Source organism: Narcine bancroftii, chromosome 11, assembly GCF_036971445.1.
Source record: "Narcine bancroftii isolate sNarBan1 chromosome 11, sNarBan1.hap1, whole genome shotgun sequence".
NCBI lineage: Eukaryota > Metazoa > Chordata > Chondrichthyes > Torpediniformes > Narcinidae > Narcine > Narcine bancroftii.
In genome coordinates, this window is record NC_091479.1 from 86658358 (window position 1) to 86671853 (window position 13496).

Sequence of the window (13496 nt, forward strand, 5' to 3'; positions counted from 1 at the left end):
ACCTCACTTAAACACACTGATGACCTTGTTTAGCCAGCCTCTTATGGATAGAAAATATCCATACACATGCATTTTGCTTGATTCCAAAACTTTTTTTTTAAACTTGCATTTCTACAAAAGATCATCTGTCCATTTTATCTTTCTATGCTCACAGAGAGAACAAGGTCAAAAGTGTTGCAATACTATGATCAAAGAACTGTTCATTGATTAACTTCAAATATTTACATGTCTACAGCCTTTGAGGAATAAAGTTATTTAAAAATAATCTTTTAAAGTGGAAACAAGTTGAGGATTTAAAAAAAAAAACAAAATTGTGGTCAGGAGGCTCAAAAATGCAACAATTCTGCTTTTCTTTGCAAATAACATTGGTATTTGTACCACCCTTTACCAGCCAGAAACTGAATGAACAAGCAGCTAGTGGCATTTCTAGTTCGGAAATAATCATGGCAGTTTGAATACTATTGAGGGGGGGAAAAAAAAAATCATATTTTCAATGCTATTTTTCAGCAATTTATTAATCAAGATTATTTCAAGAGAGTGGTGACAAGAAACAAACTATGTACATAATTTCCACATTTAAAAAAATTACGAAATCTCTTCACAAAAGTCATGTACAAATCTTATAAAGTGTTATTCATAGAAAAGTTGCAATACAATGACAATACATTTAGTAAATAGCTTGTAGCCTTTTGTGTAGTTTACAAGTCAAAATATGTGAGTGATTGTCAATGCTCAAGATTCAAAAGCCTTGTGCTGGATATTGCCCGACTCTCATTAAAACCAGTCACAAATATTCATCTCTTCCCTCATTTTCAACACAGTAAACAGGTCTGTACATTGTAACAATTGTAAACCCATGTACTTGTATATAGAACAGAATAAAAGGTGAAAAATATTCTCTCCCATTGAAAATCAAGTTTCATTAGAAAGCTAAACAAAGCAACATTGCCAAAGATTCATACACAGTGCAAACTAGCTAGTTTCCAAAAAAAAATTTACAGGACAGTCTTCCAAAACAAGAGGGTCAGAATTCTAGAACCGAGCCAATTTGGACCACAATAAAATTAGAAAAAAAGTTTTCATTTCTATCGTAAATCCTTGGAATTTTCTCAAGATTGTGTACGTTGAGTGCATTCAAGACAAAAGAAAATTAGATTTTTATGATGCAAAGATAAATACAGAAATATTGGGCATGCAAATGAGGAGAGTGGGGTAAGACTCAAGAACATGATCAGTCAGAATAAAGTGAGGTTCAAGGTTCACAGGATGCAAAGGGCCATTTGACATACTGCTGCACGAGTTTCCCCATATGAAGATTGAATCTACAAATGCAAGTAGCCAAATCACTGAGACAATTTGAAAGCTCCTTTCTACTTCTGTATTCTAACAAATACAAAGCCTTATTCCAGCAAAACAAAACACCAAACTAGATTGAAGATTAATTCAAATCTTGCTGCTGCTTAGCACCACCTCTTTTTCACAGCCCAACTTGATTCTAAGTCATCAGCCTATATATATTTTTCTCATCTTTATATCCCTTTAAAATATCACATTCCAACCCAGATTTATAATCTTCTTCAGTTTCAAAATATGGTTTGAACTTTATATTTTTCTTTTTTTAAAAAAAAACTACACACATTGAGGAATTTCAAAGCTGAAGTCCAAGTTGCTAATATCCTTTGGTTTTGTTTACTTCCTCTTACCCTTCTTAGGACTTGCCTTCCACTGTCTTTACTATTTCTCAATTTCCTTTTGCTCAGTGATTCATTTTTAGTCAAGAAATATTTTCCTCCATTGAAAAGAGTTATTTGCAAGTTGTTGAACAGCTGACAACCATTTGAAGACATTTTCTATCTGCAATAAATTTATGAAGTTCACCAAATGGATCCAACAATTAACAATATATCACAAGGACATTTTCTTACTTGATAGGAGTATTTTTGTGTAAAGAAAATTACTCTCAAGTGTAAAAATTCTAGAACATAATTACTTTTGTGGGAAAAAAAATAACAGTAACACTGAGTAAACTTCTACTCAAAACAAACCAAACACTAGGTTTTATTCAAATGTTGCATCACTTTCCCCCTCACCTTCATCTGACTTAACAGAGCCTTCAGCTTAAAATGCATTAGCTTAATGCATTATAATTCAAAAAAATGTCTACTCGAAATGTGTGTGTAATAAAATTTTAAAAATCTCCATCATCTCTGGATTAATTTCCATAAGAATGCAGCTAGGTAGTTTTGCATCAACTGTGCATTTTTCAAATGGAAATAAATAATACCTCCCTTTTACTCAATTGCTATTTTTAAATAACAAAAATGGGAAGCAGATCAATTTTGCTCCACACCCCATTAAGCAAGAAATAACCAACCTAAATATCTTTTCCTCAAAGCACAAGGGTGCAGTTTGACTACGCAGGAGAGGGGAAAAATATGCACCTTACATTTCTTACAGGACATACGCAACATTTTTTTCTGTACTGTGCAAAATACATTTCCGTCTGATCCTTCATTAAACCACCCAGCATTTATAATAGCTCTAATGGGACGGAACAACTACAAATCTCATTTAATATACATTTTTCAGACTTCAAGTCTTGAAAGATGCTTTTGCTACCTCCATCCTCATTGCCCTTCTGCAAAACTGCTATTTCCCTCCACCCCCCCCCCCCCAAGTTAACCAGAAAATGAAATTCTCCCACTTACTGGTGTTCCTGTAATTATAGATCAATGTGTCGTTAAGAAAGAACAATAAGGAAGAGCCTGGAGATTTATATTTCTTGTTGATTATGAATATGACAACTTCAGAAAATGCACACATTTTACTTGGTGATTGGTGAACTTTGGGTTTCTTCATGAAGAGTTAATTTTAGCAGCACCAGAGAGAAGCATTGATGAGGAAGGGGATTCTGACCCGAGTGAAGGCTTGAAGTACTGATGTGCAAATGGTTCACAGGCAATCAGTAGTTAAGCAAATCGTCTACGGATTAATTATTTCTCAAGTGAAATAATCAGTCCCTTACAGGATTACTGTATTGATCACAGTTCATCATCATCCGAGCTAAAGCTACTTCTCCGACTGCTTGCTTTAGATGCATTAGGTGACGTTGCAGACAAAGGATTTGCACCCATTGAGATGGCATTGTCTATTAGAGCTTCATCAAGCTTGCTCTCCTGTTTTAAAGCAGCACTGAAGGACAAGTCTGTGAAATGTGACAAAGGATCCAAATAGCTATAGGATCCTTCATTGAGTTCACTCAGCATCTGAGGCAACATTTGCTGTTGTAGATAATCAGAGCCATTGTCTTCTTGGTAGGACTCGTGCTTGATGAGTTGAGCAGCCATCTCCATCGGACTCAGACCCGATGACATGGTGGGCAAACCATGAGCTCTAGCCTGCATTTCGAGCTCCTGAAATTTTAAAATGAGAAATTCACTCAAATCAAATTTACAAATTAACACAATTTAGGAATTTTATTTATCATTCCATACAGCAGAGTCCTCAACTAGCATCTGACCATTGTGATAATATGAATCAAATTACTTACAGGTCTAATTATCACCTGCTATAAATTCAGGGCAGAATTAAAAAATTAAAGCTAAATCAACCATTCCAGGTTAGTCTCTCACTCTTCCAATATTTTGTTTTCCTTTATTCAGATTGCAAGTGGTCATTCTCCATTAACAAGCACCAGCCTTCATCATCCACTTTCAATCACCCACACATCAACCAGTCTCTCCTGCCTAACATAGACTTTTGTCTCCCCAGACCTCAGATTTAGCCAAAAGAATTAATTTCCACTGCAGGATAAAGGTGCTGCTTCTAATGTGAAAAATATTATTGGACTCAAGTTACACCAAGGAGTGTAGTTAAATTGGGGTTGATGAAAATTAACTTGTACTGGTTTGGGGAATTGCCTGAACTGCCATAATGTAGTGCCTGAAGACCAACCACCTTCTGCTACTCTCTGCCCTGACAAGTAGGGATGTTCATTGATTGCATGTTGGCTCAATAAACCCTTGGGCAATTCTGGCTTCATCCAATCAATTCCTCCCACAACCTCTCTGCAATTTTAAACAAACATCATACTTTCCCAATTCTGCTGAAAATTCTTTGGCCTAATAAATTAAGACTTTTCCACGGATTTTGACCAATCTGCTGAATACGTTCAACATTTATTATTTTTAATTTGCAATTAGTGCTAAGCAATCCCCAATCTACACAAAGTGGATCACTTCGCATCTCTCCTTGAAATTAAATGACATTGCCATCACAATCACCATAATCTTGGAGGAGGGAGCTGAGAATGTAATGTTGAGGTCACTGTCACCCAGAAACTTAAACCAGCCATACAAATACAATTATTACAGAACAATCTCAAAAACTCAGTAGCTAAATGCTGGAAATAAGCAAGACAGATAATGTGAAGATTAATGAAAAATACATGGACACAGGCCATTCAACTTAACTTATCCTCCAATAGGCACCTTCTCATATTAATCCCATTGCCCAGTCATTGATTCATAACCATCTATGCCCATGCAATCCAAGTGCTCATCTAGACACTCAAATGATTGAAGCTGGATGCCTGAAGTACTTTCAGTGCATTCCAGATACTTGCCAATCTTTGAAGAAAGCCTTCCTCATATTCACTCTAGATTTCCTCCACAGTACCCTAAAAACATGTCCTCTAGTTTTATCCAATATGGGGGTAAAAATTCTTGCAGTCTACACCTCTCATAACTTTATATACCTCAAACCCCATGCTTTCTTAAATTCCCTCCACTCCAGGAACAGACCAACTTTCAACAGTTTCCCCTTTATAACCAAACCATTCCATTCCAGAGAACATACCAGTGAATCTCCTCTAAACCCTCGAACACATCCTTTCACTGCCTCAAATGTTCAGAACTACATGCAGTATTGTAGTGCAGGTCTGACCAGAGTTTTAAATGTTGGAGCACAACCTCCCTAATTCTGTATTTGATGTCCCAATCAATGAATGCCAGTATCCAGCATGGCTTTCTAACAGTGTTATCTATCTGCATTGCCACCTTCAAAGACCCAAGGACTTTACTCTAAGATCTTTTTGTTCCTCAATACTCCCAAAGACCTATCCATTCATGGTGCATGCCCTGGTCTCATTGGTGCTCCAAAAATCCATTGCTTCATATTTCTCTGGACAAAACTCTATCTGCCAATTTCAGCCCATTTCACAAACATTGCCATCTCCCTGCAACCCAAGACTGCCTTCAACACAAAAAAATCTCTGCCTGTCCTGGTGTCATGTGTAAATTGACTAATATTTTCTCTCACAGCCACTTCAAAGTCATTTATGTACATAACATGAAAGAGTACATTCATGCCTCCGTCCTTCCTCACACCCTCCCCCCAATTAATCTTACCTACCAGGATTGGTGTCTAAAGAGGGAGGACAAAATCACTGAGGACCCCTTCCACCTCCACACAGTATCTTTCAGTTGCTCCCGTCGGGAAAGATCAACAGGAATATCAGAGCCAGCACCACCAGGCTGAGGTACAGCTTCTTCCCACAGGCAGTGAGAATGCTGAACGACCAAAAGAACTGCTCGCACTAACCATCAGAGACTCTCATATTCATGAAACAATATTTATTTATTTGAATATCTGAACACCTGACCTGCATATGTATTGTTTTTAATGCGTGTTATGTATGGTTATGTGTCTACATGTTTTGCACTGAGGACCAGAGAACACTGTTTCATTGGGTTTTACTTGAGCAATCAGATGAAAAGAAACTTGACTTAACAAGAACTAAAGGACCCAGCATCAATTCTTGTAATCACAGGCATCCAACTGCAACAACCTGAATACTCAACCGGTCTCCTCAAAAACCAATTTTGGAACCAGTTTGCGAACTTGCCCTGGATCCCATGGGCCATATCATTATTCTGTGGCAAATGGCTGAAAGCCTTTTATCCACCATTAATATACAAATCATGGTTTTGTCCAAGTTCAACAATATTAAAGAAGCTTGGAAGGTGAGTATTTGAAAGTAAATTGAATAGGAAAGGCAGGAACGGGTTCTACAGCCTGCAGAAAGTCGCCGTGGGTCACTTTCGGAGTTTCAGAGTGGAATTTCTGGACAAAAATGGATACAATGAGGGATATCGGACAGCTGTGGCAGGGTCTAAATGACATAACCTGCTACAAAACCAAATCCTGTGCAGTAGGAGTCAGCAAAGCTTCACTCCTGGATGAACTCAATGCCTTCTCCACCTGATTCAACCACAAGAACAAGACTACCACTGGCCCCTCCATGTCCACTGATGATCCTCTCCTGTCTGTAGAGGATGACGTGCACGCTGCCTTCTGGAGAGTAAATCCAAGGAAAGCATCCACTCCAGGGAGAGTATCTGGCTGAGTATTAAAAATCTGTGCTAACTAATATACCAACATTTTCATGGATATCTTCAACATCTCACTCTGGCAGAGCGTAGTACCACCTGTTTCAAACAGGAGTCAATCGTACCAGTGTCCAAGAAGATTGTGATAACCTGCCTAAATTACTATTGAACAGTGACACTCACAAGAAGTGATAAAGTGTTTTGAAAGGGTGATAATGAAGCATATCAGCTCCTGCCTTTGTGTTGACGTGGACCTGTTCCAATTTATCTATCGTAGCAACAGGTGGATACCATCTCACTGGCTTTACACAAAGCCCTGAAACATCTGGACAGCAATGATGAATATATCAGGATGCTCTTTATAGACTACAGTTCAGCATTTAACACCATCATCCCCTCAAAATTGATCAGCAAACTCCAAGACCTAGGACTCAACACGCCACCGTGTAATTGGATCCTTAATTTTCTCACCTCCAGATCACAGTTAGTGAGGATAGGCAAGAACATCTCTTCCACGATCTCTATCAGTACCAGAGCACCATAGAACCTAGCCTCCTACTCTACTCAATTTACACCTGACTGTAATTTGGCATAATAATACCATCTATGAATTCATTGACAATATCACAGTAGGGGCAAAAAGGGGCAATGAGTCAGCATGCAGGAGGGAGATTGAAAACTTGGCTGAATGCAGCACCAACAACCTCACACTCAAAGTCACCAAAACCAAGGAGGTGATTGTTGATTTCAGGAAGGGAAAGCCAGAGGTATACAATTCAGTAATCATTAGGGGATCAGAGGTGGAGAGGGTGAATACATTAAGTTCTTGGGAGTCACCATCTCAGAGGATCATTCCTGGACCCAAAACACGTCAGCTCCTCTACTTCGGGAATTTGTGGTGGTTTGGAATGACATCAGAAACCCTGTCAAATTTCTACAGATGTGTGGTGGAAAGCATGCTGACCGGCTGCATCACAGTCTGGTATGGGGTCACCAATAACCTGAGCATAAAGTCCTGCAAAAGGTAATGGACACTGGCAAGGACATAACAAGCAAAACCATCATTTACTGTACCAAGCTGGGAATGTGCAAATCTTGAACCAAACAGTCCATAATTGTGAAAGTAGCGAGTATTATGAAGTGTTGAGATTTTGGTCGATTTGATGAAGGGATTATAACAATGCATCTACAATTGTTTGTATGACTTGAAAGGGATCTTGTATATGGACTTAAATGCTTGATTGTCCCTCTGGAGTGGAGATCACAAGTACTGGGCAATAAGATGGTACGATTGAGAACATCCATTTGGATTGGTGCTGTCAGAGAGCAGCAGCAATCATCGAAGATCCATACCACCCAGCACATGCTCTGTTCTCTCTGCTACCATCAGGAAAGACATAGGTGCCACAACACTCGCACCTCCAGGCTAGAAACAGCTGCTCCCCCTCCACCATCAGACTCCTCGACAATAAACTCAATCAGGGAGTCATTTAAGGACTCTTACTTTTGCACTTTTTTTTGTTCCTCTTGTTTGTTTACATCTCTTTATTTCACTATGTGTGTACATTATGTAGTCTTTTCCCCATTCCCAATAAATGGTCATTCTGCCCGACCTGGAAAAAGAATCTCCGGGTTGTACACGATGTCATGTACGTACTCAGAATGTCATGTATGAATCAGAAATCTGAAGCTTCATGCCAATTCAGGGCAAAGCAATCCATTTGATTAGCAATCATTCCACAACAGTAAAGTTCATTTTCTTTCTACACTGCTTACCACGTGGAAGACACTTAAATTTCAAAACCATCTCCATTGCCTCGTAACTTGTGATCTTGACTACAGAAGGACAATCAAACACAAGATACCTTTCAAGTTGCATAAACCAGTGCAGATACGTTGTTTTAATTTCTTCATCAGATCGGCCAAAATCCCAACACTTCAACAATACTCACTACTTTCACAATTATGGACTGTTTGGTTCAAAATTCACACATTCCCAGCTTGGAACAGTAAATAGGGATTTTGCTAGCAATACGCACAGCCAGTGAATAAAATTTAATAATAGATTTAAAACCCCAAAATTTTCTTTGATGAATGGCAGACTCACAATTTGCCTTCAAGTCCAAACAAGACGTTTGGTTATACACTGAGCTCTTTGCAAACCTGAATCCGCAGTAGCAGTCTCCGGTTAGCCTGCTCCAGTTTCTTTTGCCTGTTCTCTAATTCTTGGATACGGTGCTGCTCTTTTTGAAGCCATTTGATGTATTCCACACTGGCTTTCAAAATTGTACCTTTATTCCAGCGCACATCACTGCAGAGTAAAAGGTCATCTTTTAATAAAAATCTGCCTTGGCAGAATTTTATCAAAAAAGGAAAAATGTAATCAAATTAATATCAAAAATTAAATTATTGAACAGATGAAAATAATATTATATTGCAAGACTGCGGCTTCCTTTGTTAATTTTTTATTGAGCCTGAAGGAAACAATGGTACTCTAATTAAGCAATTTCCTCTAATACAACACTTAAACAAAACCAGCTATTCTTGAACATTTTTTCACAAAAGCCCCCTTAGGATTCTGCTCAAAATTTATGGGCCCCCTACCCTGTGAAGCAGTAAAGTTTGGTTGATTTCTTCCTGTCGACACCTTGGAATCCCCTTGTTAAGGATTTCACTCCATGGCCTCCCTCAATTGTGCTGTGGCCCCAAGTAGGGTGGGGGGGATGGATATGCCTCCTGTTGAGAATAGCTTCTCTAAACAAATGATCTTAACCTTCAGTCCTAATATTCACATTTTGAGTGGCACCACAGTACATTACAAACTTCCATTTTGTATTCCAATAATGATTTTCCTACTACTTATTATTTGACCTTTCATCAGCCTCAATCTGTCCAACATTCTAACTGATTATAGACCTTCCATTTCCTCCTGCAAGTTCTCCTTCCTCTAGTTCTTAAAAACTGGCTTCTCTCCAACTTTTATCATTCCTCATCAAGGCTCATTGTACTGAAGCATGGTCCATTTCTTCCTGTAAAAACAGAATGGTGGAGAAACTCAGCAGGTCAAAGATCTATAACTAGAGCCCTCCATCAAGGCATGAGCAAAATGTAGCCAGGCATCAGAAATAAAATGGTGATGGGGGGGGGGAGGGGCAAGGAGAGGACCACAGGTCAACAAGAGTAAATAGGTGGATGAGGGAGGGCACAAGAATGGAGAGGGAAGGGGTAGAAAGCTGGAGAAAAAGAGAGAGGGATAGGGAAATGTAGGTGACACTTCCCAGCTTCTAATATTTCTCAATCTCGAAACATGTCACCTTCCTAGAGAAGGAAGCCTCGATATTCCAATCTTATTCATCCAAATAAATCAAACTTCGTAATTGCAGCTGTAAATGGTTTATAAAAGCAAATAAACATTTTCATAGCTTTGCACTTCATAACGATGAGTAAAACAAAGGATATTGTAAATAACAATACTCTACTTCAAACAAATATGAACAAATTAAAATGATAATAATAATAAATTCAAAGAAAAGTTTCTCGAGAGCTCACGTCTCTTCCATGGTCATTCCAAGAATAAGAAGAGAACAACATTATGACATCATAGTAATTATGATAACACTACAAAAACAATTAATCCTTAAAGGAAAGTCATAAAACTACCGTAAATCATAAACACAAGGTTTTAACATCTACATTCCAGTATTATTATAATATACATTAATGACTAATACCTAATAATTACAGAAACAAATGTAAATATGGTAAGTAACAAATTAAAAATCAAAACTTTCTGCTTCTTGTAAAAGATGGATTTTAGTAATAGGTCGATTTAAGTAACTAATCTTGGTTTTAATCTGCACTTGCTGAACAAAATCTTTTTTATCCAGAACTGTTTCCATGATTCTTCCCAACAAACAAGAATTTCTTGGTGTAGAATCATCCATAATAATTACAATGTTTCTGCATATAAAACTGCATTTAGCTTCAGACCATTTTTGTCTTTCTTGTAATAATGAAAGATATTCTTTAACCCATCTTTTCCAAAATAAATCCGCAATCAACTGCACTTATCTCCATCTATATCTTGCGTAAATATCTTCTTAATGAAATTGACCTGGAAGCATTAAAGTTTTAAATTTAACAAGTAAAATATATTTCAGTGTAAGTGCTTCGATGTCATTCAAATCAATAGAAACTTTAGTTATTGGACAACTATTTAAAATAGCTTCAATCTCACACAATACTGTGAAGATTGTCATCATGCAGCATTTGATTATTCAAAATGGAATTAAGAATTTTCTTGATCTAATCATTCACAATGATGTGATCCTGTAGGCAGGTTAACTATCCAATTAATTTCCTTTTGAAGAAATGAATCATGAACTTAATGTTTATTCCAATTTTGAATTGCTTTATGTAACGCTAGTTGAGCTCCTGTAAATTTAGATCCATTATCAGAATGTAACTCCTTCACTTGAACACATCTGGTGATAAAACATCGAAGAACAATGATAAAAGTGTCTGTATCAAGTGATGACTACTTCAATATGAATTGCTCTTGTAATCAAACAAGTAAATATAGCTCTGTATCGCTATTCAACACATCTTCCTTGTTTTACTTGTAAAGGTCTAAAATAATCAACTCCCACGTATGTAAATGGGGGTTCATCCGACAAAACTCATCTTGTGGTAAATACGCCATTTGTTGTTGTCCAGGTTTAGCATTTGCACATCGACAAATAACACATTTTGATATAATTCTTCTTATCAATGATGAAGCACCAAGTATCCAATATTTCTGGTGCAATTCTAATAATGTGATTATAACCACCATGACCTGTTTCCTCATGTACATGTTTAATAATCAATTCAGAAATTCTTTAGTTAAGATGATTGGATGTTTTACTTCTTCTGGCATTATGCTTTTTTCCCTAATCTTCCTCCTACTCTCAATACATAATTTACAAGAATAGGATTTAACTTGTAAACATGACTTGCCTTTGTAACATTCAGATTTTTCTTTAATTTTAATATCTCAGTATCAAACACATTTTTTCTGATAATAACAAATTATCTCAAATTCAGCATTCTCCAATTTATCAATTGTCAGAAACAGCTCCTTTGGCACTTCAAATTTTCTTTCTTGATATGATGTAAAAACATAGCCTTTAATCTGAGTATCCATGCTACTGCCTTTTTCCAAACAAAACCACGAGGAATAATAACAAATTAATCGAATCATCCTCTTTAAACATTTGAATAGTATTCACCTTAGTGTCTTGGATTTCTGGATCCTCCATAGAATTTTGAAGCTAATCTTGTTGAGATTGCAAATGACATTAAGGACCAAACAGCCAGGTGTTGACTCTTTTTTAGAAATGATTGAATATTTGATCTTCATGAAGCCAGGTAAGCTGGAATATCCATTGTTTTAACATACCTCCATTGATTAACATGCAAAACTTTCTCGATCTCATTAATTCTGTTAGTCACAAAAGTATGAAACATCATGGTTTTGTTATTAATGTATTTAAGCACTGATGTACTATCAAACCAAAACACAGAATCCGCTAATTCGATCTGTAATTCTCTTCTTAACACAGTGTCCATTTTTCTCGCCAAAGTAGCCACAGTCAATTCCATATGAGGTGGGATGACTGGCTTGAAGGGCGCCCCTCTGGCTTGAAGGGCGCCCCTCTGGCTTGAAGGGCGCCCCTCTGGCTTGAAGGGCGCCCCTCTGGCTTGAAGGGCGCCCCTCTGGCTTGAAGGGCGCCCCTCTGGCTTGAAGGGCGCCCCTCTGGCTTGAAGGGCGCCCCTCTGGCTTGAAGGGCGCCCCTCTGGCTTGAAGGGCGCCCCTCTGGCTTGAAGGGCGCCCCTCTGGCTTGAAGGGCGCCCCTCTGGCTTGAAGGGCGCCCCTCTGGCTTGAAGGGCGCCCCTCTGGCTTGAAGGGCGCCCCTCTGGCTTGAAGGGCGCCCCTCTGGCTTGAAGGGCGCCCCTCTGGCTTGAAGGGCGCCCCTCTGGCTTGAAGGGCGCCCCTCTGGCTTGAAGGGCGCCCCTCTGGCTTGAAGGGCGCCCCTCTGGCTTGAAGGGCGCCCCTCTGGCTTGAAGGGCGCCCCTCTGGCTTGAAGGGCGCCCCTCTGGCTTGAAGGGCGCCCCTCTGGCTTGAAGGGCGCCCCTCTGGCTTGAAGGGCGCCCCTCTGGCTTGAAGGGCGCCCCTCTGGCTTGAAGGGCGCCCCTCTGGCTTGAAGGGCGCCCCTCTGGCTTGAAGGGCGCCCCTCTGGCTTGAAGGGCGCCCCTCTGGCTTGAAGGGCGCCCCTCTGGCTTGAAGGGCGCCCCTCTGGCTTGAAGGGCGCCCCTCTGGCTTGAAGGGCGCCCCTCTGGCTTGAAGGGCGCCCCTCTGGCTTGAAGGGCGCCCCTCTGGCTTGAAGGGAGCCCCTCTGGCTTTTCCCATTACAAATCCACAATGTATTCGGTCTTGATTATTTTCCAGTAGTAAATAACTGACAGTTCCATAACCACCTTCGCTTGTGTAGGCAAAATGGTGTAATTGAGCAAATTGGACAATTCCAAAGTCTACTGGTTTAAAACATCTGTCGACTTCAAAATTTTCTAACATTCTAAGATCATCAATCCAATTCATCCAATCTTGCGCGATGGAATCTGATGTAGCTTCATCCCATCCAAATTTTCTTCTGCACAATTCTTGCAGAATTTTCTTGGCTATTAATGCAACCGGTGCCAATATCCCCAAAGGATCATATATTGAGCTTACTATTGAAAGAATACCTCTTCTCATTAAAGGCCATTCCTTCAAGATAATTTTGATTTGAAAACATCAGATTGAACACACCATTGCACTCCCAGAATTCTTTTGACAGGAAGAATGTTTTATCTCCTTTGCTCTTTCTGCCTCAGAAAGATCAGTCAACACATTTCAACTGTTACTAATTCATTTTGTAAGGAAGAAACCTCCTTTATTACAGATCTCTTTTTAAACTCATGATAGAGATTTATTGCTTAGTTTCCTGAAACTACTGAAGTAAGACAACAATCAACATAGAAATTATTTCTGATGATGATTATAGCTGGAGAATTAAATTGCTCTTC

General features: G+C 38.9%; 1 protein-coding gene across 5 annotated transcripts in view; it reads right to left on the reverse strand.

The window, feature by feature from the left end:
• Nucleotides 1-722: 722 nt before the first annotated feature.
• Nucleotides 723-13496, reverse strand: part of tfec (transcription factor EC) — a 103354-nt gene continuing 90580 nt past the window's right edge. For 3 of the 5 annotated variants that reach the window (XM_069903865.1, XM_069903867.1, XM_069903868.1), the window contains 2 exons: nt 8553-8700; nt 723-3413 (listed from right to left, as the gene is read on the reverse strand). In XM_069903865.1, the coding sequence (XP_069759966.1) occupies nt 3042-3413; nt 8553-8700 (520 nt within the window). In that variant the 3' untranslated portion in view covers nt 723-3041. Of the gene's footprint in view, nt 3414-8552; nt 8734-13496 lie in introns of all 5 variants that reach the window. The other 2 variants (XM_069903864.1, XM_069903866.1) reach the window with 1 other exon arrangement.